Consider the following 26,391-nt stretch of genomic DNA (forward strand, 5'->3'; position numbering starts at 1 on the left):
AGCGCCGAGGCCCACAACACGCCTTGAGGGACATACAGATGCCCACCCCGGCCGCCTGTGGTGAGCCCGCCATATCAGCTTTCTGGCCATCACCCTCCATCTTCATTCTGACCCAGGGAAGCATCACTAGGAAGACAGTGAGTCAAAAAGCAGAAAGCACCAATGCTGAAAGGCTGCCCAGGTATCAGCGATGAGGAGGGGGAGGGGAAAGATCAGTGAGCGTGGATTTACTGACCAACGAGAGCCAGCCAGCCCCAGGCCTCCCAGATGGATGCAGATGTGGGCACATGGGCAGCTGTCGGGCTTGAACTGATGAGTGAGCTTGTCCCAGGCTGCAGAGGAGATGGGGAGATGGCCGGCCATGGACCCGTCCTCTGGGCAGAGCCCAGGCCCCTCACATGCTCACTCAGTGCCTCTCAGCCCCGCACCCACCTCCACCCACACTGCACTCTAAGGAGCTTCCTCAGTGTCTTAGGGAGCCAGACTTTTCTATTTTTTCCCAACTTATTGTCAAAAAGCCTGTCTTATTTGGAACACTTTCTCATCTGTTTCTAGATGAAGTCTCTTAGAAACACTCTAGTAATCTTAAATCGGCCAGCAAGCCACTCACCTTAGCCCTGTTTCCATTAAGCCAGAGACCACTGTGTTTCCTGAAATTCATTAAAACAAAATAAGATTGCACCTGAGAACCGAACGGACCATGGGGAGGGGACAGAGTGAAGCATGGTGCTCTAGGCCCTTGGAGGAGTGACCAGTCACAGATTCCAGGGCAGAAGATCTGTAAACTGAACCCATCAGTCAGTAATGTTTACTCAGTTCCCACAGAAGGGAAGGCACAGTGTCTGGTGCTTAGAGTGGGAAAGAAAATAAAAGGTTAGGTTCAGTGTGGAAAACACAGGTCACCAGCAGGGCAAGCGATCAGAAGTACATAGAAAAGAACTCAGCTAACTTGTAGGACCACACTACCAGCCAGCCAACCAACCAATGAATCAACCAACGGTGTCCACCTGATCCGTGGTAACCTGCACCAGCCCAGCGCCGGGGACTCGACAGGCTGAGTCAAGTGCTGAACAGGCCTCAGAGGAGCTCCTGCCAGGCAGGTCAAGCCCTGGGTGCATTTCAGAACCGACATGCTCCCTGGCTGGCTTCTCTCCTGGGCTTTCTGGATGCAGGGTCACACCACACCGGGGCTTGCCGCAATGGAAATGAACTTCACTCAAACCTAATCTAATTTTCACATTTCCCTAGCCAGCCTGAGAGACAAGCGGGGAGAAAGAAAGAAGCCAAGGGGGTAACACACCAGGTGTGGGGTCAAGTGTCAGGAACATGAGGAAGGAGAGAGAGGGAGAGAGAGTCAGGGAGGGCCCAAGTGATGGGTGATGTAAATGAGCTATCAGTGGAAAGCTGGGGCCTCAGGTGGGGCCCAGCTGATGCAGCCACACAATACACTGCCTATCACTGATTCATATACTTTTAGCAACTGATTTTCAGTTGCTAACCTATGGACAGGTTGAACATTTGCTCCCTACCTGGACAGGCTGTCATAACTCTGCTGCTGCTAAGTCACTTCAGTCAAGTCTGACTCTGTGCGACCCCATAGACAGCAGCCCACCAGGCTCCCCCGTCCCTGGGATTCTCCAGGCAAGAACACTGGAGTGGGTTGCCATTTCCTTCTCCAATGCATGAAAGTGAGAAGTGAAAGTGAAGTCGCTCAGTCGTGTCCGACCCTCAGCGACCCCATGGACTGCAGCCTACCAGGCTCCTCCGTCCATGGGATTTTCCAGGCAAGAGTACTGGAGTGGGGTGCCATTGCCTTCTCCGTGTCATAACTCTACTTCATGCCTAACAGTTCCACCTACATGTCTGTGCACCTATCATAGGGGGGCCGGCAAGGAACGGTGGAGGGACAGATGAAAATCCATCAACAGAAAGCAACCCACAGCTTCTGTCACCTTATGACACTCTTAACCAAGAACCTATAAATGACTCCCCGTTGCCAACTGCAATAATTCTTATCATAGTTGCCAGATGCTCAAGGAATAACTTGATCTGGGCTTACGTTTTCTGTTTATCATCACATCCATTAAGAATATTACCGTTATTGAGTTAGTCCCACTCTGTTGTCCATAAACCACGCTCTTAATGCCCCAAGCTGCCTCAGCTGACAATGCCCTTTGTCCCAGCATCCTTCAAGGCCTGGCTCAATTCCAGTGTTTCCCTATAGCCTTCTTCAGCTGCTCTGGGCCATCTTTGTCTAAATATTTCCTTCACTTAGCCCTCACTTCCTCACTCAGCACTTGGCAATGCATCTTGGTTCCTGGTTCACTGTTCTCTGTTTCATGTTCTTTGTCCTTGCTCTCCAATGAGATTACATACTTCTCACAGTGGCTTGGTTTTCTATGCTGCCTGCCCCTTCCCAGACACACTTGCGATTTTCATGTCACCAAGCTCTAACAGCACAGAAGAGGTCTGATCAATATTTAATAACTTAAAAATAAATCCCATTGACTATGCATCATCTTATGGAAATGAAGGCATATTAACACCAATATTCTTTATGTTATTCGCATCATCTTATACAGTGTAGGAACCACCTCTACCAACCCCTTCTTTTTACTTCTATGTGAGAAAACTGAAGCCCAGAGAGTATAGCTACTCCCTAAATGTCACACAACCCAAGACCCCAAGTCTCCTGCCTTTCTAGCTCAGTCTTCCCACTGCACCATGCCCATAGGAAAAGCCCAATCTGCTCACTCTCCACCAGCACGGATCTCCAGGAATGGGACTGGAAAGGTGAACCATCGGGATGTTTGGTTTCTCTACGTGTACTACAAAGCACTCACAGAGCTCAAGGTTATCTTCCTAGTAATATATTTCTAGTTCGTTTTCACTAAGGAGATAACAAAAGAATTTAAGTTTTCCAAATTCGAAAGCAACCTCCACTAACAGATGACTGCTTGCCTCCCCTGCAGTTCCCAACATCTCCAGTAACTGTAAAATCCAGCCATCGAGCTAGGAATTTCCTTTGAGGAGCTTTATGGCTTCTCTTAAAGAAGTTGCCTTTGATTTATGCTGATCATGTCTGACAGTCAGCATTTCTCTTAATAATAATCATAAATAAGTGAGACAAGGTCACCTCGCATGCAGGGAGCATATCTCCACTGCCATATCCATTAGGGAGCCCAGGATCTTCAGCAGCTGCTCACAGAGGTTCGATGCCCTCGGCACTCTCTATGAAATCCCATCTCTGGCACCTAGACCGCTGCTTTGATTGTACACCAACAGCCAAACCTAACGAGGGACCTTCAAAGAACACATTTACAAACACAGGCAGCACCAAGCACCAAACAGGGCCTGTGGTCCACTTTCCAAGTAGTTACCTTAGTTTTTCTTCCCCTCTACTCCAGTGCAACAGCCAAACCAAACAATTCAAGTAAAAAAAAAAAAAAAAAAGAGAAAAGCTATTGAAAGAATAAACTAGATACGTAGATTCAAGATGCTAAATTAGAGTATGTGAAAGCACTCTGTAACACTCAAATGTACGTGAGCACATAGCAAATGTCTCACAATAATCTGGATTTTGAAGACCAAGATTGGGTAGATTGTAATAAATAAGGTTTATCAAACAAGTATTGGGAAGGCCAGACTTTTTTTTTTTTTTTGGCAAAGGCTCTGGCTTAAACTTTCTTGTTATTTTTAGTAACCACTATCAGTACATTTTAATGCCCTTGACTCTGAAAATAGGACTCAGCAGTTGCCATGTCATACTGAATAGATTTCTGTTCTCCACTTGTATTATATGGGATTCTGCTCCCAGGTCTGGTGGTGAGATTCAGGGCCCAGGGCCTGATGTGGGGCACCATCAAAGTGAATCAAGGCCTGATGCCCACAACACCTGGGAAATAAAAACGTCAAGATTCTGACAACCACGATGACTCCCAAACATGCAGGGAGGCTAACATCCTCACGGTATTTCATAATCTGTGATGGGATGGGTGGATGGGGCAATCTATTAATACCTCATAACATCTAGAATTACAGCATGACTCTGTTGTCCCTTGAAGTTTTTTTTTTTTTTTTTTTTTTGAGGCAGACAAATGGTTTATCGTGTGCACTGACCACAGTCCTTACATCTGAACTGGAATATTCCAGAGTTTGTGCCTGTCTGTAGTGTGAGAATAGAAAAAAGCAACCCTGGGGTTGAGAGAAAAAAACCTGAGAAGCAGTTGCTGGCTGGAGCAGCTGCAGGAAAAAGGAGACCTTTCTTTTGGGTCTCATCTCATCTTTTAATTCCAAATGTGCTGGTGGCATCAATATTCCATTGGGCCATGGTTTCTGAGAGCTCCAGGTTCTGCAGAAGGAGCACAGTGTAGCTAAGGACAGGCTAGGAGGGCTGGACAGCAGGCCACTCACACATCAACCAAGGTGCAGAACTGCGTGTGAGGCTCTGCAGGGGACAGCTTCCTTACAAATGAGTCCTGAGCTAAAGATGAGTGGGGGCAAGTTCTCTGAAGGCCATTTAAGAGCAAAGATGAGTCAGCAAAATTCTCAAGTAGCTAAAGTTGTCCTTGGTTCCTTCTGTCTTCTCTCTTTGTCCCTTTCTCTTTCTACTGACCTTTCACCTCGCCTACCCTATGGCCACCTGGGCCATCAGCTCTGACCTAGGTCCTCTTCTCCTTGCCCATCACAACTTACTATCACATGTTCCCCCAAACTCCAAAGAGACAAATCAGTGGGCTTTATACACGGCAGTTCCTCCAGAGGACTTATTTGTCTTTTGATAGGAGATTCCTGGACATAGCAAAGACTTCCTCCAAAAGCATGCATTTTGGTTCCACAGTGAGGGGGTGGTGTGCTGTGTGTGTGTGTGTGTGTGTGTGTGTGAATGTTGGATATTTCAGGCCTGACTGTTCCATCAGTGTGTGTGGAGGGGGCAGTGGGGTGGAGGTGGGGTTGCCCCCACTGCACCTTCCATAAGACAGTGAGCTTCATTCCACCCCAGAGAATGGCTGCTAGGCTCGGGGGGCCACTGGGTCATAAGGGCAGCTGCTGCTGCTGCTGCTAAGTCACTTCAGTCGTGTCCGACTCTGTGCGACCCCATAGACAGCAGCCCACCAGGCTCCTCTGTCCCTGGGATTCTCCAGGCAAGAACACTGGAGTGGGTTGCCATTTCCTTCTCCAATACATGAAAGTGAAAAGTTAAAGTGAAATCGCTCAGTCCGACTCTTAGCAACCCTGTGGACTGCAGCCTACCAGGCTCCTCCGTCCATGGGATTTTCCAGGCATGAGTACTGGAGTGGGGTGCCACTGCCTTCTCCGAATGCATGCATACATGCATGCTAAGTTGCTTCAGTTGTGGCTGACTCTGTGCGACCCTATGGACAGCAGCCCTCTGTCCACAGGATTCTCTAGGCAAGAATACTAGAGTGGGTTGCCGTTTCCTTTTCCACATAAGTGTAGCTACAATGACCTGATCCCTTGAGTGGTTCTAAACTGCAGTATTCTTGGTCCTTGAGCAGAGAAACCAGGTGTCTGGGGTCAGAATGGGGAGATCTCCTGCAGGAAGAGGCCTCTTCCCGCCCCCCACACCCCCACCCTCCACAACCCACGGCTGGTGAGTGAGGAACGGTTCCCTGGGCGCCTGCCTTCTCTCTGGGCTGAGACTGACCAGCATCACAGCCTGAAGCCTGAGTGATGCCCTCACGGAAGGTTGGTTTTGACAGTGATAGCTCTGTCCCCAGCAGATGACAGGTGGCAGGGACAGGGGTGCCTGGGCTCCCATCCCTGCATCCCAGGGCCCACCCCACGCCCACCAGGTGCCCACGCCTACCTGAGTTGGCGCGCTTCTTTGGGGCTTTGAGGCTGCGGCAGCGCCCGCCCACGGAGCTGCTGTTCTCGCTCATGGAGTCCTGGGTGGACGATGCACTGCCGGTGGCCTCGCTGTCGCGCATCATGCTCTCATAGCCACTGCTGCCGCCGCTGTGGTAGAAGAGCGCCGTCTTGCCCATGGCGGGCGGCAGCTCCCCGCTTAGCACGCTGCTGTTGTCGCTGCCGTGGCCGCTGCTGCAGCGGTGGGGCCGGCGCGGCGGTGTGATCTTGCTGTAGGGCGAAGGCAGCGGGGCGGCAGGCGGCGGGCGCTCGTCGGTGGGTATGGCGCGGTCCTCCGCCTCGGGGCCCGCGCGCCCAGGCGGCACTCGCCCGCCCGCGCCGCCCTGCAGCAGCTCGGAGATGCGCCCGTTCACCGCCCGCAGGGGGAGCTTGGACGCCAGGCCGGAGCCCCGGCTCCGGCTCAGCGACTGGGTGGACCAGGACATGTGCTTCCCGCCGGGGGGCGGCCCGGAGCTCTGGCCCACCGCCTGCGGCAGGGACTTGGTGGAGAAGCTCAGGGTCTTGGTGGTGGAGGTGGACAGGCTGCGGGCCTTGGGGCTGGCCAGGAGCAGCTTGCTCACGGCGGAGATCTTGGACTGGCTGGCCTTGGGCGAGGCCCCGGCCGACTGCGTGGGGCCCGGGTTGGTGGGCGAGGCCCCGGCGCTGCGGCCCGGGCTCCTCCCTGTGCGGGGCATTGTGCTGTCCTTGCCTGCGTGCAGCCGGGAGCTCATGGAGGACAGGCTCTCGGCCCTCTCCAGTGAGAGGCATTCGTAGTGGCTGACTGTGGTCCTACCCAGAGAGTTGGTCCGGCTTGCCAGCTGCTCCAGCTTGGCGCTGAAGAGCTTGCTGCTGCTGCTGGCATCCTTCATCTTGCTGCTGGGCTCGTCGGGGAAGCTGGCCAAGAAGGGTGCAGGTTGGTTCAAGGGGCTGCTGGAGCTGCTGCTGCAGGCGCTGTGCTGTGGGCTAGCCCGGTTCTTCTGGTCCAGGCTGGACTTCCGGACAGGGGGCAGCGGGGGAGTCCCTTTGGGCCGAGCCAGGACACAGTGCTTGGGGGACGCTACCTTCTTCTCCAGGGTGGCCTTGGAGGGCTGGGTGCTGGAAGCCGAGCCAATGCCGTTGGTCTCTGAGGCGCAATGGTAGAAGAGGCTGTCTAGCTCCTCCTGCCTGCTGGCTTTCTGAAAAGCCCTGGGAAGGCTGCTGGACTTCAGGCTTTTGTTGAGATGCACGGGGCTCTGGGCAGCCACACTGGGCAGGGCCATCTCACAGCCATCCACCACTCTCCTGAAGTTGTCGGCCCCTGGGGAGGCAGACACCTCACCACTACTGTTGCTCAGCCTGTCGCTGGGGCTGGCCTTCTTGTCCTGTTCTGCTCTGGCCTCAGGCTTTGGGGGGCCCGTGGCTGTCTCAAACCTACTCCCTTCTTCATTGGGATAAGCATTCTCTTTTTTTACCTCCTCTTCTCGTTTCAGCCAGGGGTCCTCAAATTTCATCTCTTTCTTTGCACCACTTTCCTTGCTCTCCTGGGACTGGGCTGCTTTGGGGACTGAGCTGACGGTGGCCAGGGACGCCTCAGGCTCTTGGACGTTTCGGGGGCTCATGGCGATGCAGGGGTATACCGTAATGTTGGTCTTCATGGGGATGTACCCTTCGCAGTTGCTCAGACTGGCCGTATTAGAGATGGTGACCATGGCCTTGCCCAGGGTGGATATCTTGCAGCCTTTGATGGGGGCTGCCTTGTTGAAGGAGTCTTCCCCCATTTCAGACAAGATGAGCAGGTTGTCGGGGCCTGCCTTGGGCTTCTCCCGGCACACCACCGCAGTGTTCTGGATGCTGCCAACAAACTCCGAGGCAGGAGGATCTGCCATTGCTTCCCCGTGCCCAAAACACGCCTGTGCTATGAAACTGTGGCACGGCTGCTCGCTGTCACTGCCTGTGCTCATCTCACTCAGCCAGGAGCTGATGGAGGAACGTCTGCTCCCCGCCTCCCGGGCCTTCTCGTCCAGGTTCAGCTTTGGGAGGGGCAGGAACTGCGTGATGCTGACCTCGGACACAGGAGCCACGTTCGAGTAGCACTCCAGGTCCTCGCTGATGCTGCCAATGATGCTGACGGGCCGGGAGCCTGAGGCCAAGGCCTGCACCGAGCAGTCGCTGTTGAAGCTGATGATGCTGGTGGGGCGGCCACTGTCTAGCACCCCGCTGATGGTCAGTTCCTCCACCAGCGTGAACACCAGCTCGTCCTCACCATTCAGCTCCAGAGGCTGCTGTACCGTCACCATCGTGGTGCTCAGAATCTCCTTCTTGGAATCTGGGGAAGTTGCTGCCTGATGATCGTCATCCACAGGGGTTTCTGGGAACCCTTCGCTCCCAGTAGACATGGATTTCTTCAAAACCTGGGGACTCATTCCAACCGGGGGGGTGCGTACCTCGGGCTGCAGCAGGGACTCACTAGACACCATGCCTGAATCCTTGCTCAAGGTGGGCAGTGGGGCCGGAGAAGGCAGGACCCCCTTCTGGGTGTAGACTTTGCATCTCTGGGAAGGAGAGCTGGCCGGCTTGTACTCTGAGGTCTTGGACAGACTGGCAATGCCCAGCCTGGGGGAGCCCATGGGCCTGGGCTTGCCTTCCACAAAGCCGCAGGAGTTCAGGCTTTCCCGGCTGCTCCGGAGGCTGGGGCTCTGCGCGAGCTGGGAAGAACTGTGCTGGCTGCTGCTGCCGGGGATGCTCCGGGGTGAGGCAGGGGTGGGGCTGTTGGTGAGCAATGCGGCAGGGACTGGGGAGTGATTCCTCTGCACCTTGCAGGCCGGGGGCTCCACACCTTCTCTGTCTGTCAGCTGGCTGTCTGAACCATCGTCTTCCTTATCAGACTCACAGAGCGGGCTTGCTCCGGCTGCCTGGCTCAATGGGACACTCTTGCTTGCCTGCTCTGCCCCAAACTGGGCCGGCAGCTCTTCGAAGGGGAACTTGCTGGGCTCCTCGCTGCCATCGATGCAATCCAACCTCTCCTGCAGCTCGGCAAACGTGTTGCACTTCAAGCAGTCCCTTTCCGATTTGCTGGCACCGGCCTCTCCAGCCTCTGTGGACCGGCTGTCACCCCTGGCCTTCTGCAGGGCTGGCACGATAGGCACAAAATCTGGGGGCCCCTCGTTGTCGGTGAGCTCCTTGTCAGAGAGGGCTGTGCCGTTTGGCCCGATATAGATGACTGTGTCGCAGGACTGCTCGCTGCTGGAGGAGTAGTCAGGGTCGCTGGACAGGTGAGGGATGGGGAAGTCTGACTCGACGGCGGCCCTGGCGTGGAAGGGTCTTAGCTGGGTGGGCCTGCGCATTCTGCCTTCCTCACAGGAGCTCTCTCCCCCGGAGGAGCTCGATGTGTACTGTGAGTGAGAGGGAAACAGTTAGCGTGGTGTCGTGGGGCAACTGGCCAGATGACTGGCGGAGGCCATTGGCTCCACGCAGGCCATCCAGACCCCGGGCCATTACCTGGGTGTGCCAGGCCAGGTGCCCCAGCTCTGTATGTCATGCCCTCATACTACTGTGAGGCCCACTGGGGAAGCAGAGGCTGCTCACGAAAGGGGGTGACCAGCCCAGGTCCCATGTGACCTCCTAAGGACTTGAGGGGGTCACTAGTTTGCACACCCAACCATGTATGACAGTTTATGCCATGGGACACTGGTTGGAAATATGTGCTTTTGACCAAATATATGTGTGTCTATATATATATATATATTTATATATAAATATATATATATTTCTTTTATATATATATAAAGGAGGGGAAAAAGCCCCCACAAATCACCAGCTGGCCACAGACCAGACTGACCACAATCATAATGATTTTCTCAGACATTCTTGTCATACTGCCACTGTCCTGGCTTTGCCTCTGCCTGAGAAAATGAGCCCAGTGGTTTCATCAACCAGAATCAACCACTGAATTAACAGGACAACACCCCTTGGCCTGAAAAAGTGCCTCCTGGAAATGCACAGGAAGTAGGGTCACCTGAGCAAGGAGTAAACTAACAGTCTCCTTTGGGATCAATCAGTTGAAGGACCAAGGTAGGCAAGATACAAACTATGGATATTTCCCATTGCTCTTAAAAATTTTCACCTCAAAGTCGCAATCGTTTAAACTCTCTAAAGTGAACCAAGCACTCCCCATTAGGAGTCCAGGCTGGATGACTGAGGAAATCACCACCAGTGGGGAGGGGACGGGACTTCTGTATCGGCCAGGAGGTAGTCCTACCCCGAGGTGGATGCTAAGCCAGGCCTTCGGCAGCCAAGCTCACCAGGCCCCTGCTGCTGGGGGATTAGAAATATTGATTCCACTCTTCCTGACTCAGTTCCAGGGCAGGGCTCCAAAAGCTGCTTCATCCTCCGCACCCCCGGCAAACCCCTTACCTTCGTTTTCTTTTTCTTCATCCTCAAGACTCGTGAGGCGATCTGGATGGTGGACAGGGTTTCGGCGTAGTTCCCAGCGGCGGCCGAGATGTGAGCGATCATGGTGGTGCGGCAGTTCACGTTCCCCAGGGATTCCCGCAGCAGCATGGTGAGCTTGCTTTCTCTGCCAACAAAGTGAATTAAGGCTGTATTAGTGGGCCATGCTTCACTCTGGCTGTCAGGGTAGGACTTCGGGCCCCTACATGGCTTGCTGTGGGCAGTGGGGTCCCCCCCCCTTTTTTTTTAAATGCGTACTAATTAACATCATCTTCTACATGAAGCTATTTGTAGTTGGCAGCTGAGCAAGTGCTTCTAACCCCAAGGATGGAAAGCATGCAGAACACCTCCCTTGGCACCACTGTCCTGGCTGTGACGGGGCATTCCTGTGTGTCTATGTGTCTATGCATATGACACTGCCCAAAATGAGGCCTGGGAATAGAAATGAGAGGCAGGGATGGGGAGAGAGCAACTCTGTGACCCGTGATTGGGCATGCTGTCTGCACATCGGGCCTTTCTCTGCAAATTTCCACACCAGGCAACCCCTGCAATAAAAAAAGCACTTTCCCAGCCATGAACTTGTATTGAAGAGCTATGTGTTTATAATACATGCAAGGTTTCTTTTGCCAAGGAGTTGCACCCACTTTATTGCCATTGTCTCTTAACATATATTTGCACATGGTAGTGACAAAGGAAAAGGTATTCATATTCCTGATTAAAACCAGGGACATGCAGACATAGACCCAAGCACTCAATCAGCAACAGAAGGCAGAACTTTCTAGAAGGGACTCCTCTGGGGATTTTGCAGGTGCTGTGTGGGGCCAGTGTCCTGAGTAATGAAGCCCAGGAGTTTACAGATGGTGTTTCTAGGCTCTTTAAAAAGTGATCTGAAGGAACGACTCATTTTTTTTTTTTTTTTCATTCCTGAACTTGTCTTGACATTCTTCGTGCCTTGCTTTTAAGAGGCTTCTGCTTACGTCATCATCAACTCTTGCCTCTTAACTGCTGCCAGATGTCATTTTGTCTCTGGAGCCGTCCCTGATCCTGACGTCTGAGGGAGGCTCTTGGCTTCCCATGCCCTGTGTTGAGTTTGTTTTGCCAGAGGAGAGGGGATTTGTCCTCAGGCTTGTAATCCGGTTGTCAGGGCCTCCCTCGTGGCTCAGATGGTAAAGAATCTGCCTGCAGTGCAGGAGACTCAGGTTTGATCCCTGGGTCAGGAAGATTCCCTGGAGAAGAGATTGGCTACCCACGCCAGTATTCTTGCCTGGAGAATTCCATGGACAGAGGAGCCTGGCAGGCTACAGTCCACGGAGTCACAAAGAGTCGGACACGACTGAGTAACTAACACTTTTGCTACTTTCAGCAGTCAGCCATTGCCCCCTTCCTCCCCCCACCCGCCCCCGCCCCAGTCAGCTCTCTGGAGAGAGACTATCCAGCTCAGGAGACCCCGTGTGACATGCAGGCCACTGTCAGCAGAGATTAGACCTCAGAGACAGAAAATGACTTCACATGTGACCTGCATCGGACCTTCAGGGAGAAAAGACTTGTGTAAGAGCAATAGCTTCCCCTTTCCATCTGGGACCAATTAAGGTGTCAGTTCAGAGATACGGGGCTCACTATGGCTCAGCGCCAGTACAATTTAAAAATATATCATAGTCTCCCTTCAAGGAAAACACTCAGTGATAAAAGCGGTGGAACGAGAATGCTGTGGACTGAATGTTTACATCTCCCCCAAATTCATGTGTTGCAACCTAACGTCCCATGTGATAGTATCTGGAGGTGCACCCTTTGGGAGGTGATTAGGTCATGAGGGTGGAGCCCACATGAGCAAAATTTGTACCCTTATACAAAAGAGCCTAGAGAGCTTCCTTGTCCTTTCTGCCATGTGAGGGAACGGTGAGAAGATAGCTACCGATGAGCCAGGAGGCAGGGCCCCACCAGGCACAAATATTCCAACACCTGGATCTCAGATTTCCAGCCTCTAGAACTGTGAGGAATTCACTTAAGTCCCTCAGTCTATGGGATTCTGTTATAGCAGCTTGAACTGACTTGGACAGAAAAGTAAGTGGGTATGGAGGAGGAGCCCTCCAGCCCTAGCTCCTGGCTCTAAACATTTATCTTCCTTCAAAATGTCTATCAGGAACATCATGGAAACCTCCAGAGCTGACAACCAGATGGGGAAGTCAAGTCTCCTTCCTGGCACACATTCTCAGTACAGACATTGTACATGGATAAGTCTAAGCCTTTGTCTTCCATATGGGAAGTGGGAGATACATCCCATCAGAGTTAAGTTGTGATCATGTATGGTTAATTCTTATTAGTCATGACAGTTATTTTTATTAAGTCTCCAGGAACACTGAGCTAGTGAACGCTGAGCCATGCCCCTAAGGGGAAATATGTGGGTTTATGTTCCTGAGACCCCTGGGTCACAATATTTCATCAATTGATCAACACATAACCTTGTTTTATGTGCATATCTATTTAAAGACATCCTAATTTCTATTTCTTATAAATAATGAATTATATGTACCTTCTATATAATAAAACACTAGCTGAGAAGGATTTAACATTTCCTTGACTCTGGGTAACGTGACCATAAATTGCTTTGGCTTTCAGCCTTACAATATTTTCCACTATGCTTTAAAAGAAAAAAAAAATGAGCATATTATGAATCCACCAATACAGCCTGTTTCCACAGTATCATCATGCACTTCGATGTTACTTGAGTACTTTCCAGAACTTTGATGCATATACGTCAGTGAATTTCCTCTTCCTGGATGTACCATATTGTTGATTCATTAATACTGAACTCACACCCACAGTACTATATCATGCCTGAATGAAGCTTCTCTCACACATGTATTTTTTCTGTAAACCACAGCCTTCTTGCACTACACAACTGCAGCACTATACCTGGGAAATACAAAAAAGTGTCACTAAATAGACTGCAAAAAACACCCCTGTTTACATGATGAGAGGTGAAACAAGAAGACAAAGCTGTTGGCTTGTCCAGTCTCAGCTGGGAACATGTGCATTGGCTGGCTCAAACTTTTTATTACTAAGCATGTCTGCAAATTATAATAAAACTATGGATTTTGAACATAATTCACAACATAGAATCTGCAAATGATTCTGAGGATCAACTATACTATGAAGTTCCTACTGATGGGTCTTGTTCATCAGTTGCTCTGCTGAAAGCACACCCCGGTTATTTATCCACATGGCCCTGTAAAGGCCCCAGGAAAAGACACCAAAGACAAAACAAACAGATATAGCATTGTTGTATCAAACTGTTTGCCCTGTGTGTTTCCACATGATTCCTCCATTCATAAGTCAATCATGGGACAATTTTTTATTTTTAAGTCCACATTGTTGGAGGAAGCCAGGGCCTGTGCATTGCTTGGCAACGAGCATTTTAGCTCTCCTTTGGAAAGCCAGTAAAACTGCCAGGAAGATTGTTTCACATGGGCCTCTCTAGACTCTAAAACATACCTGATGAGAGTGAAAGATGGTGGCTATAAAGTTTTTGTTTTTTCTACCTCATCATGACCCTTTAACTTGGAACAAAGACAATTAAGTTGGGGAGAGAAGGCGAAAGAAGAAACAAACCATAGGTTTAACTCACTGTCTTTGGCAGGAAAATAAAAAGAGTGAAAAGTTTCTAGGGCAGTGATCAGTTCAAACTCAGTCTGCACCTCTGCATAGACACCGAGGCAAGAGGAACAGGAGAGCACAGGTGCAGAACTGCTGGCCACCGAGCCCCAGGGCCAGGGTGGGTGAGACCTTAGACCTGGGGACCCGTGCGAGAAGGGTGGGTTGGGCGGGATGGGAAAGGATGGGCAACAGAGTAGGGTTGACTGGGGTCTGGGAAGGACTGTGCCGCTCTTCTTTCAGACGGTCATGTTCTATGCACACACATTCCACTTCCCTCCCACCCCACTCCACACATTTTTTAAAACAGTTTTTTTGAAAAATGTCTTGCTTTTCAAAATAAGTCAACCTTTTATTAGCCATAGCAAGAGAACACCAAAAAAATAGCATAACGAGTAAATTTTCATTAATTTTATAAGAACATGACGGAGCACGTAGTACTCTAGGACACAAGCTGACCAACTGAGGCCCGCCAGCCCAATCCAGCCCCCTGCCTGTTTTTGTAAATAAAGTTTTATTGAGACATGGCCACACTAATTTGTTAACATATTTCTGGCTGCTTTCACACGACAACAGCAGAGGTGAATAGTCATGACAGAGTCCATGTATTTGCTATCTGGTCTTTTACAGAAAAAGTCCATTGACCCGTGCTCTAAAGTATTGACAAAAGGTGGTTTCATTTTAGACAGAGTGCCAAAAAGTTATCAACAAGAACACAGAGGTATGTCTTAATTTCCTTGTGTATGCGCTTGGTCGCTTCAGTCATGTCCAACTCTTTGTGACCCTATGGACTATAGCCCATCAGGCTCTTCTGTAGATGGGATTCTCCAGGCAAGAATACAGGAGTGGGCTGCCATTTCCTTCCTATTCAACAATCTCTTTCTGACTTGACAGTTGTTCCTGTTGTCTTTCTTTCAGTTCATCTGTCTTTCTTTCAGATGTTTCCTGAAGGGAGAGCTTTAAAAATCAGCAGCATGGAAATAGGCAGAGGAACAAGCGCTGGTTTTAGAAATCACTCAAGCACCAGGACACAGTCATCAGCGACTGCCCCTTTCATTTCCTATGTGATACAGAAGCAGAGGCTGTCCTTAAGGGGCTATGAGGCTGCTCACCCTCCAACTCATTAACTTGTGAATGTCTACAGTGGCTCACTCAAATAGCATTTGGTGAATGTGGGCCCTCAGGAGGCCATCCTGCAGACTCTGAGGATGTGCAGAGCAGAAGCCCTAGAGCCTACTACCCAGTGAGGGAGACACACAGGTAAACACACGTTATCTGACTTTGCTGGTGGTTCAGTGGTTAAGGATCCACCTGCCAATGCAGGGGACACAGGTTCGATCCCTGGTCTGGGAAGATTCCACATGCCACAGAGCAACTAAGCCTGTGCTCCACAACTACGGAGCCTGCATGCTGCAACCACTGAAGCCCAGGAGCCTAGAGTTTATGCTCCACAATAAGAGAAGTCACTGAAATGAGAAGCCTGTGTACTGCAACTCTCTAGAGTAATCCCCACAACTAGAGAAAGCCTGAGAGCAGCAATGAAGACCCAGCACAGCCAAAAATAAATAAAATTTAAAAACCCAACACATTATCATACCATCCATTAAAGCCAATGACAGAAGAGCAAATCTAAAACAGCACATGATAAAGACAGACCCTCAAGACTGGGAGCGTCCCCACCATCACTGTAACTCCCTGGTGGCTGGGAACACCCGGACTTCAGTGGGTATAGCACAGTTCTCTCCTTGGCTGAGATTCTTCTACGTGGCCCAGCGTCCAGGGATATATTTGCTTGAGGCGCCCCCTGAACCCAACAGAACTCTAAATTCCTTTCTGAAAGGACAATCTGGAATCTCAAGATCATTGTTCACTGACCCTGAGAGTTGGGAAACTGTCCCAACTGGTAAGTTGGTACAGGGCCGCCAGGGTCACACATTTACAATGTTGGCCAGCTAATCTCATAAGAAAATAGATGTTCCTTTCATGACAGCTGTTAAATATATTTCTTCCCCAGAAAGGAGGTGAAGAACTCTGGACGTAGGAAGAAAGGCATCTACTGACCATGTTCTTCTGAAGAGTAGTGAGCTCTGAATCACCAAGTTGAGCAACTCAAATACAGCACCACGGATGGGCCAGCCCTTCTTCAAGGCCTGATTCTTGTGGGAGAGAGCCATAAATGTCCACTTACAGACATGGATCTGTTTTAAAAAAATATGCCTCCTTCAATGCAAACACAATGAGGGCACAAAAAAAAGCAAAGCGACTTATATTAATTCCTAATGAAACAAAAGGAAAGGAACTTAGTTAACCTCGAAAATAAATCTCCAGAACAATGTGCAAGAGAAAGATTCCTGTGGGCAGCAGACATAAAAATTACAAACACATACACACATGTGACCTCCCAGACATACACAAAGGCATGCTCTTTTTTAGAAAAAGGAGACAGTGCTTGTTTATTTTCAAGCAATACCACATTGGCATTGAAGAATGGAAACCATACACACAGAATTCTTATAGATGTCAGATCAAGATAACAACCAGGGTTTATATGCCAGGAAAATTCTGGTATCCCTCATGTTGTTAAGGATATGACTCTGGAACTACATTGCATTCTAGAAACTCTCCCATTTTCTACCCATTTTACCTGTAAACTGCCAGAATGTATTGTAGAGCCCCAAACAGAGCTTGAGATGTGGGCAAGAGATGCCAAGGATGGATGCAGCTCCAAGATTCTAATCCCCCAGCCTTAGACCCCAAACACCAGGCCCCTTCATCTACCCACTGACCACCAGGGAAGAGGGAAAAAAAATAGGAAGAAAGAACAGAAAGGAAAAGAAGGACCAGAGATAGGCTAAAGTCATGAACTTGGACAAGTTTCTGGCTCTGCTACAGCCTCTCTCCCGCTGACCCATCCTACTGGTCTGTGAACATCCTTTTCTACTATTGTCTGAAGAGTCACCGGTGGCCTCCTGAGCCCAGCTCAAGTATTGAGGACAAGGGTCCAAGACACCAGGACCTATAACCCAGTGCTCCTGGCCCAGGTGGTCCACATCTGAGTGGTTCTTCATCTCTCACTAGAAAGAGTGTTCATTGTGCAGAGGGTAGATTGAGTCGCCAGGCCCCCAGGTGAGGGCAGCTCTCATGCCTCTGCTTGTCTTTATTTGTGAGACTACTGAGCTGTGACGCTGAAACACATATGTCCACAAGGGAAAAATCACTTCACTTGAGTTTATTTCCCTGTAAGGGATGGGTAGTCCCCTGTTCAGGGTTGCTTCACAGACATTTACATGTTTGGGAGAAGACTTCACACGCCTTTTTGCACAGGAAGCTGTCTGCTCCGCAGGAATGGCCATTTCTCAGCAATGTTCCCTTCAAGGATGCCAACATTTCAGGGCATGAATTTTCCAGTTTCTGGTACTACAGAACAGCCCAAAGCTTGGTACAGGCCAAGCTATCCTACTGGCATACCCAAAAGGAGTTCATGAAGTTAAAGGGCTTTTGACTCAGTTTCAGATATTACTCCATTTGTACTGCAAACAGTGTGAGCAGATCTGTGCTGTGGGATGCTAAGAACAAGAGTGCGTAATCCTGGCAACCTTGATAGAGAAGCATGGTTCTCAGGTCTTCCAATGAGGGTGACTTTAGCTTTCAGAAAAAACCATTGGCTAGAATAGCTGCCTGCATCTGGCATGGGTGTTTGAGGTGCCTCTGCCAGCATTGGCATGCAGCAGTGTGGAAGACGGTGAGACCACTCATCAGAGGAGAGCTTAGAAGAGGACCATGTGGAACACCACCCGCTGCCAACGGAAGGACCAGCCTTTGTGATCCAACCAATATGCAGCCTGGTATGAGTTCATGCCTTACCTAACCTGAGACCATCTGTTGGTAGAGGTGTTGAGAGTGGTCACAGTTAGCCTAGCTGTTCTCTCATAGAGCTCTTTATTAAATACTATAGAACTCTATTTTAAATACTACAGAATAGTGCCAGATTTTATTTTCTTGGGCTCCAAAATCACTGTGTATGGTGACTGCATATTATGCATGTATGTATGGTGACAGCCATGAAATTAAGAGCTGCTTGCTCCTTGGAAGAAAAGCTATGACAAACCTAGACAGCATATTAAAAAGCAGAGACATCACTTTGCCGACAAAGGTCCATCAAGTCAAAGCTATAGTTTTTCCAGTAGTCAAGTACCAGTGAGAGAGTTGGACCATAAAGAGGGCTAAGAACTGAAGACTTGATACTTTCCTTTTTAAAAAATTTATTTTAATTGGAGGCTAATTACTTTACAATATTGTGGTGGTTTTGCCATATATTCATATGAATCAGCCATGGGTGTACATGTGTTCCCCATCCTGACCCTCCCTCCCACCTCCCTCCCCAACCATCCCTCAAGGTCATCCCAGTGCATCAGCCCCGAGCACTCTGTCTCATGCATTGAACCTGGACTGGCAATCTATTTCACATATGGTAATATACATGTTTCAATGCTATTCTCTCAAATCATCCCACCTTCACCTTCTCCCTCAGAGTCCAAAAGTCTGTTCTTTACATCTGTGTCTCTTTTGCTGTCTCACATGAAGGGTCATCAATACCATCTTTCTAAATTCCATATATATGCATTAATATACTGTATTGGTGTTTTTCTTTCTGACTTACTTCACTCTGTATAATAGGCTCCAGTTTCATCCACCTCATTAGAACTGATTCAAAGGCATTCTTTTTAATAGCCGAGTAATATTCCACTGTTTATATGTACCACAGCTTTCTTATCCATTCATCTGCTGATGGGCATCTAGGTTGCTTCCATGTCCTGGCTATTATAAACAGTGCTGCGATGAACATTGGGCTACATGTGTCTCATTCAATTCTGGTTTCCTCGGTGTGTATACCCAGCAGTGGGATTGCTGGGTTGTATGGCAGTTCTATTTCCAGTTTTTTAAGGAATCTCCACACTGTTCTCCATAGTGGCTGTACTAGATTGCATTCCCACCAACAGTGTAAGAGGGTTCCTTTTTCTCTGCACTCTCTCCAGCATTTATTGTTTGTAGACTTTTTGATAGCAGCCATTCTGACTGGTGTGAGATGGTACATCATTGTGGTTTTGATTTGCATTTCTCTGATAATGAGTGATGTTGAGCATCTTTTCATGTGTTTGTTAGCCATCTGTATGTCTTCTTTGGAGAAATGTCTTTTTAGTTCTTTGGCCCATTTTTTTTTATTGGGTTGCTTATTTTTCTGAAATTGAGCTGCAGGAGTTGCTTGTATATTATTGAGATTACTTGTTTGTCAGTTGCTTCATTTGCTATTATTTTCTCCCATTCTGAAGGCTGTCTTTTCACCTTGCTTAGAGTTTCCTTTGTTGTGCAAAAGCTTTTAAGTTTAATTAGGTCCCATTTATTTTTGCTTTTATTTCCATTACTCTGGGAGGTGGGTCATAGAGGATCCTGCTATGATTTACATCAGAGAGTGCTTTGCCTATGTTTTTCTCTAGGAGTTTTATAGTTTCTGGTCTTACATTTAGATCTTTAATCCATTTTGGGTTTATTTTTGTGTATGGTGTTAGAAAGTGTTCTAGTTTCATTCTTTTACAAGTGGTTGACCAATTTTCCCAGCACCACTTGTTAAAGAGATTGTCTTTTCTTCATTTTATATTCTTGCCTCCTTTGTCAAAGATAAGGTGTCCATAGGTGCATGGATTTATCTCTGGGCTTTCTATTTTGTTCCATTGATCTATGTTTCTGTCTTTGTGCCAGTACCATACTGTCTTGATGACTGTGGCTTTGTAGTAGAGCCTGAAGTCAGGCAGGTTGATTCCTCCAGTTCCATTCTTTCTCAAGATTGCTTTGGCTATTTGAAGTTTCTTGTATTTCCATACAAATTGTGAAATTATTTGTTCTAGTTCTCTGAAAAATACCATTGGTAGCTTGATAGAGATTGCATTGAATCTATATGGGTATTTGGATAGTATACTCATTTTCACTATATTGATTCTTCTGATCCATGAACATGGTATATTTCTCCATCTATTTGTGTCCTCTTTGATTTCTTTCATCAGTGTTTTATAGTTATATATATATATAGGTCTTTTGTTTCTTTAGGTAGATTTATTCCTAAGTATGTTATTCTTTTTGTTGCAATAGTGAATGTAATTGTTTCCTTAATCTTTCTGTTTTCTCATTGTTAGTGTATAGGAATACAAGGGATTTCTCTGTGTTAATTTTATATCCTGCAACTTTACTATATTCATTGATTAGCTCTAGTAATTTTCTGGTGGAGTCTTTAGGGTTGCAGATCCTCTCCTTTATGTAGAGGATCATGTCATCTGCAACAGTGAGAGTTTTACTTCTTCTTTCCCAATCTGGATTCCTTTTGTTTATTTTTCTTCTCTGACTGCTGTGGCTAAAACTTCCAAAACTATGTTGAATAGTAGTGGTGAGAGTGACCATCCTTGTCTTGTTCCTGACTTTAGGGGAAATGCTTTCAATTTTTCACCATTGAGGATAATGTTTGCTGTGGGTTTATCATATATAGTTTTTATTATGTTGAGGCATGTTGCTTCTATGCCTGCTTTCTGGAGGGTTTTTATCATAAATGGATGTTGAATTCTGTCAAAGGCTTTCTCTGCATCTATTGAGATAATCATATGGTTTTTATCTTTCAATTTGTTAATGTGGTATATTACATTTATTGATTTGTGGATATTGAAGAATTCTTGCATCCCTGGGATAAAGCCCACTTGGTCATGATGTATGATATTTTTAATATGTTGTTGGATTCTGTTTGCTAGAATTTTGTTAAGGATTTTTTCATCTTTGTTCATCAGTGATATTGGCCTGTAGTTTTCTTTTTTTGTGGCATCTTTGTCTGGTTTTGGTATTAGGGTGATTGTGGACTCATAGAATGAGTTTGGAAGTTTACCTTCCTCTGCAATTTTCTGGAAGAGTTTGAGTAGGATAGGTGTTGCTGCTGCTGCTGCTGCTAAGTCGCTTCAGTCGTGTCCGACTCTGTGCGACCCAGAGATGGCAGCCTACCAGGCTCTTCTGTCCCTGGGATTCTCCAGGAAAGAACACCGGAGTGGGTTGCCATTTCCTTCTCCAAAGCATGAGAGTGAAAAGTGAAAGTGAAGTCGCTCAGTCGTGTCTGACTCTTTACGACCCCATGGACTGCAGCCCACCAGGCTCCTCCGTCCATGGGATTTTCCAGGCAAGAGTACTGGAGTGGGGTGCCATTGCCTTTTCTGAGGATAGGTGTTAGCTCTTCTCTAAAGTTTTGGTAGAATTCAGCTGTGAAGCCATCTGGTCCTGGGCTTTTGTTTGTTGGAAGATTTCTGATTACAGTTTCCATTTCTGTGCTTGTGATGGGTCTGTTAAGATTTTCTATTTCTTCCTGGTTCAGTTTTGGAAAGTTATACTTTTCTAAGAATTTGCCCATTTCTTCCAAGTTGTCCATTTTATTGGCATATAGTTGCTGATAGTACTCTCTTATGATCCTTTGTATTTCTGTGTTGTCTGTTGTGATTTCTCCATTTTCATTTCTAATTTTGTTGATTTGATTCTTCTTCCTTTTTTTCTTGATGAGTCTGGCTAATGGTTTGTCTATTTTATTTATTATCTCAAAGAACCAGCTTTTAGCTTTGTTGATTTTGGCTATGGTCTCCTTTGTTTCTTTTGCATTTATTTCTGCACTAATTTTATGATACTTTCAAACTGTATTGCTGCAGAAGACTTTTGAGAGTCCCTTGGACAGCAAGGAGATCAAACCAGTCAATCCTAAAGAAAATCAACCCTGAATATTCACTAGAAGGACTGATGCTGAAGCTGAAGCTCCAATACTTTGACCACCTGATGCAAAGAGCTGACTCATTGGAAAAGAACCTGATGCTGGGAAAGACTGAGGGAAGGAGGAGAAGGGGCAGACAGAGGATGAGATGGTTGGATGGCATCACTGACTCAATGGCCATGAGTCTGAGCAAACTCTGGGAGATAGTGAAGGATAGGGAAGCCTGGTGTGCTGCAGTTCATGAAGTTGCAAAGAGTCAGACACAACTTAGTGACTGAACAACAGCAAAGACAACATCAACATAGAACCCTTAGCACAAATAGCACCATTTGGGGATGCCTCTGATGCAGGGAGAGATGTGTTCTTCACATTGCCATCCTGTTTAGCCAGGGTTGGCATCATGGTGGTTCAACAGCTTTGGTGAGTGTGCCCAGTGAGAAGAAGGAGAGCAGTGATCATGCCCAAACAGGGCTATTCCAGGTGAAGCAATAGTTGTCCCCAGCAGGACTACATGACGAGCATTCATGAGAGCTCCCTGAGGTACATCAAAAATGATCTGGATAGAAAGACAGTTTATATAAACTGGAGGGTTTACATTGTGGGTATGCATTAAGGCCAAGGAAATTGGAGTTATGACTTTAGTCATCTACCCTTATACACATAGGAAGATGAAATCTAAGGAAATTTGGGCTGCATGAATCCATTTGATCCTGGATATCAGTGTTCTGTTTATCTGCTGCTAAGTCGCTTCAGTCGTGTCCGACTCTGTGCGACCCCATAGATGGCAGCCCACCAGGCTCCCCCGTCCCTGGGATTCTCCAGGCAAGAATACTGGAGTGGGTTGCCATTTCCTTCTCCAAGGCATGAAAGTGAAAAGTGAAAGTGAAGTCGCTCAGTCGTGCTCAACTCTTAGTGACCCCCATGGACTACAGCCTACCAGGCTCCTCCATCCATGGGATTTTCCAGGCAAGAGTACTAGAGTGGGTTGCCATTGCCTTCTCTGCTATTTATCTGAATAAGATACAATTCACATTAATTCAGTCCACTTCATGACAAAGACCAGCTGTAAACGGAACAGGCTCAGAATCTTTCAAAAGAAGTATATAATGTAACTTGAATTTAGAGTTAACAGAAGGTTTCAAGTTAAAATCCTAACTTATCTGCTTCAATCTCACTTAATGAGATATATTTGCAATTTCTGAAGTGGCTATAAAATATAGGTTCACATATAAATTAAATGTGTTTCATGAAAACTTTCCTACTTTATTCTTTTGCTTAACAATTCATTCCTTCTTATCTAGAACAAGAAAAAAACTTCCATCCTGGTCTAGTCATTGATCACTCAGTTACTAGAATCTGAATTACTCTAGATATTCTAAATCTAAGTTCTGCTCAGGAAAACATACATTCATTTTAAGACTGTAGCATGCAGGTATGACATAAGACATTTTAAAGGTAATTCATGTAGTAATAACACAACTTAGAAAACTCACTAATTTTAGGATACAAGGTTGAAAAATAGATACAAACTTCCAGTTATAAAATAAGTAAGCTTTGTGGATGTAATATACAGCATGGTGACTATAACTAGTAATAATACTGCATTGCATATTTGAAAGTTGCTAAGAGAGTAGATTGAGGCTTCCCTGGTGGCTCAGAAGTAAAGAATCCACCTGGAATGCAGGAGACCCGGGTTCGATCCCTGAGTTGGGAAGATCCCCTGAAGAAGGAAATGGAACCCATGCCAGTATTCTTGCCTGGGAAATCCCAGGAACAGAGAAGCCTGGTGGGCTACAGTCCATGGAGTTTCAGAAGAGTCAGAAATGACTTAGTGACTAAACAACAACCAGAGAGAAGATATTAAAAGTTCTTATCACAATAAAAAAATGTTTTGTAACTTATGATGGTGGACATTAACTAGACTTATTATGGTGATCATTTTGAATTATATACAAATATTGAATCATTGTGTTGTCTACCTGTTGTATTGTCACCTTGCTTATTTAACTTATATGCAGAGCACATCATGCAAAATGCTGGATTGGATGAGGCACAAGCTGGAATCAAGATTGGAGGAAGAAATATCAATAACCTCAGATATGCAGATGACACTACCCATAAGGCAGAAAGCGAAGAGGAACTAAGGAGCCTCCTAATGAAAATGAGAGAGAAGAATGAAAAAGCTGGCTTAAAACATAGCATTCAAAAAATGAAGATCATGCCACTTCACAGCAAATAGATGGGAAAACAATGGAAACAGTGACAGACTATTTTCTTGGGCTCCAAAATCATTGGAGATGGTGACACCAGCCATGAAATTAAAAGACACTTGCTCCTTGGAAGAAAAGCTGTGACCAACCTAGACAGCATATTAAAAAGCAGAGACATTACTTTGCCAACAAAAGTTGGTTTAGTCAAAGTTATGGTTTTTCTAGTAGTTATGTATGGATGTGAGAGTTGGACCATAAAGAAGGTTGAGTGTTGAAGAATTGATGCTTTTGAATTGTGGTGTTGGAGAAGACTCTTGAGAGTCCTTGGACTGCAAGGAGATCCAGCCAGTCCATCCTAAAGGAGATCAGTCCTGAATATTCACTGAAAGGATTGATGCTGAAGCTCCAATGTTCTGGCCACTTGATACGAAGAACTGACTTATTGGAAAATACCCTGATGCTGGGAAAGATTGAAAGCAGGAGGAGAAGGGGACAACAGAGGATGAGATGATTGGATGGCATCACTGACTCAATGGACATGAGTTTGAGCAAGTCCTGGGAGTTGGTGGTGGACAGGGAAGCCTGGTGTGCTGCAGTCCATGGGGTCACAGAGTTGGACACAACTGAGTGACTGAACTGACTGATACCTGAAACTAATATAATGCTATGTAACTTACACTTCAATAAAAATTCTTTAATTGAGAATAAAAGAAAAAATAGAAAAATAATTTTAGAACCACAGAGTATTAGAGCTGAAAACATTCTTAAAGGTCATTTTATTTCCTAATAAGAGGACTGCCACTATTATAGGTGATCTGCTTACTGCCAGAATATTTTTAATGACTGAAAACTTCAAGGCAGCCTGGGTAATATTTTTAAGTAGCCTCAATTATTAGAAAGTTCTCTCTTATATTGAACTTATATATCTTTTTTATATTTCTAACCCACAGACATTCAACTCTATTTCCAAGGGGCATACAGAGTAAGAATCATCTTTTTGTGCACACTAGCCCTTCACATTTTAAAAGACACTTATCATGTCCTTAAATGTTCTCTTGCTTGGGAGTAGTCCATGTTCCTTCCATTGCTTGTCAAGTATTTCTTTGGTCATCCAAGCTCATACTAAGCCCTCCTCTACCTACCATATAATTTAGTACCTCCTCTTCACTCAGACTTGTCTTGACTTCTATGCAATAAAGAATATGGTCTCACCCAAAGAGATCTAGCTTTAACCTCAGCTTCTGGGAAGTAATCTGTATTGTATCTGCTGGGCATATCTTTGTGGAGAGTGGGGACTGGTCACACCAGATCATAGGGGCACACCCAATAGTCTTAAAGTGGGAGCTGGCCATGCCTGGAAGATCAATCATGTGATTTACTTCAGGGGCCTTGGGTCACGTGGTATCAGTCAACTTAGAGACCAAATTCAGCCAGGCTGGAAATTAATCCATCATGTCTCTGCAATGAAGCCCCAGGTAAAACTACATACCGAAACTCAGTGCATATTGTCACACATTGACAACTGGGAGGGTAACACATTCTATCTCCGCAGGGGAAGACAATGGAGGCTTCATGTTTGGAACCCCTCTGTCCCCAGACTCTGCCCTCTGCATCTCTTCCTTTGTGTGCTTTTAATCTGTATCCTCTACAACAAGATGTAGCCTTGAGTACTGAGGCTTTGAGTCCTTCTAGTGAATTACCAGACCTGGAGGTGATTTTGGGAACCCTCTAAATGTGCAGTTGGTGTCAGAGGTGAGAGTAGTCTTTTCTGGACTCTTTCTCTAATTTTGTAGTTGGACCCTAACTCCTTACAGTTGGTGTCAGAAGTCTTTGGCAGACATGGCAGTTGAAGGACTGTGTCCTCAAACCTCACAGTTTGGTCAATGCCAGGTAGCTCTTTTCAACAGGATCCCAAGACCATCAAGGGCAGGAATTAGGCTTTCAATTTGATCTTTCTTTTTATTTCGATCTTTCTTCACAGTAATTCAAACAATGTTTATGATTTATTAGCTCCAGGACAGAAGGGAAAGAGCCTATATTTATTTTTACTTAGTTTAGCATAATCAAGAGCTAGGAATGCCATCACTTTGTTGAAAAACAAAAACAATAACTTATAGAAGGCAAATTAGTAGACCTCACAGACAAATAGGATTCTCAGACTGCTCAGTGGTAAACAGTCTGCCTGCCCAATGTAGGAGACGCAGGATATACAGGTTTGATCCCTGGGTCAGGAAGATTCCTTGGAGTAGGAAATGGCAACCCACTCTAATATTCTTGCCTGGAAAATCCCGTGGACAGAGAAGCCTGGTGGGCTGCAGTCCATGGGATTGTAAAGAGTCAGACACGACGGAGTGACTGGGCACACATTCAGGCACGAACAGACAAATAGAAAATAACAGGTCCATAGATTTCCCATGAATTAGCAGACCAGCAAAAATAGTGTGGTAGTGA

General features: G+C 46.8%; 1 protein-coding gene across 1 annotated transcript in view; it reads right to left on the bottom strand.

The window, feature by feature from the left end:
* The window catches only part of KIF26B (kinesin family member 26B), a 510,788-nt gene that overhangs the window by 14,156 nt on the left and 470,241 nt on the right, over nt 1–26,391 (bottom strand). Inside the window, exons 11-12 of the mRNA XM_055582070.1 lie at nt 10,261–10,423; nt 5,831–9,239 (exon numbers count right to left, since the gene is read on the bottom strand). Coding sequence (XP_055438045.1) covers nt 5,831–9,239; nt 10,261–10,423 — 3,572 coding nt within the window. The remainder of the gene's footprint in view (nt 1–5,830; nt 9,240–10,260; nt 10,424–26,391) is intronic.

This window comes from Bubalus kerabau, chromosome 5, assembly GCF_029407905.1.
Source record: "Bubalus kerabau isolate K-KA32 ecotype Philippines breed swamp buffalo chromosome 5, PCC_UOA_SB_1v2, whole genome shotgun sequence".
In the NCBI taxonomy this organism is placed as follows: domain Eukaryota; kingdom Metazoa; phylum Chordata; class Mammalia; order Artiodactyla; family Bovidae; genus Bubalus; species Bubalus kerabau.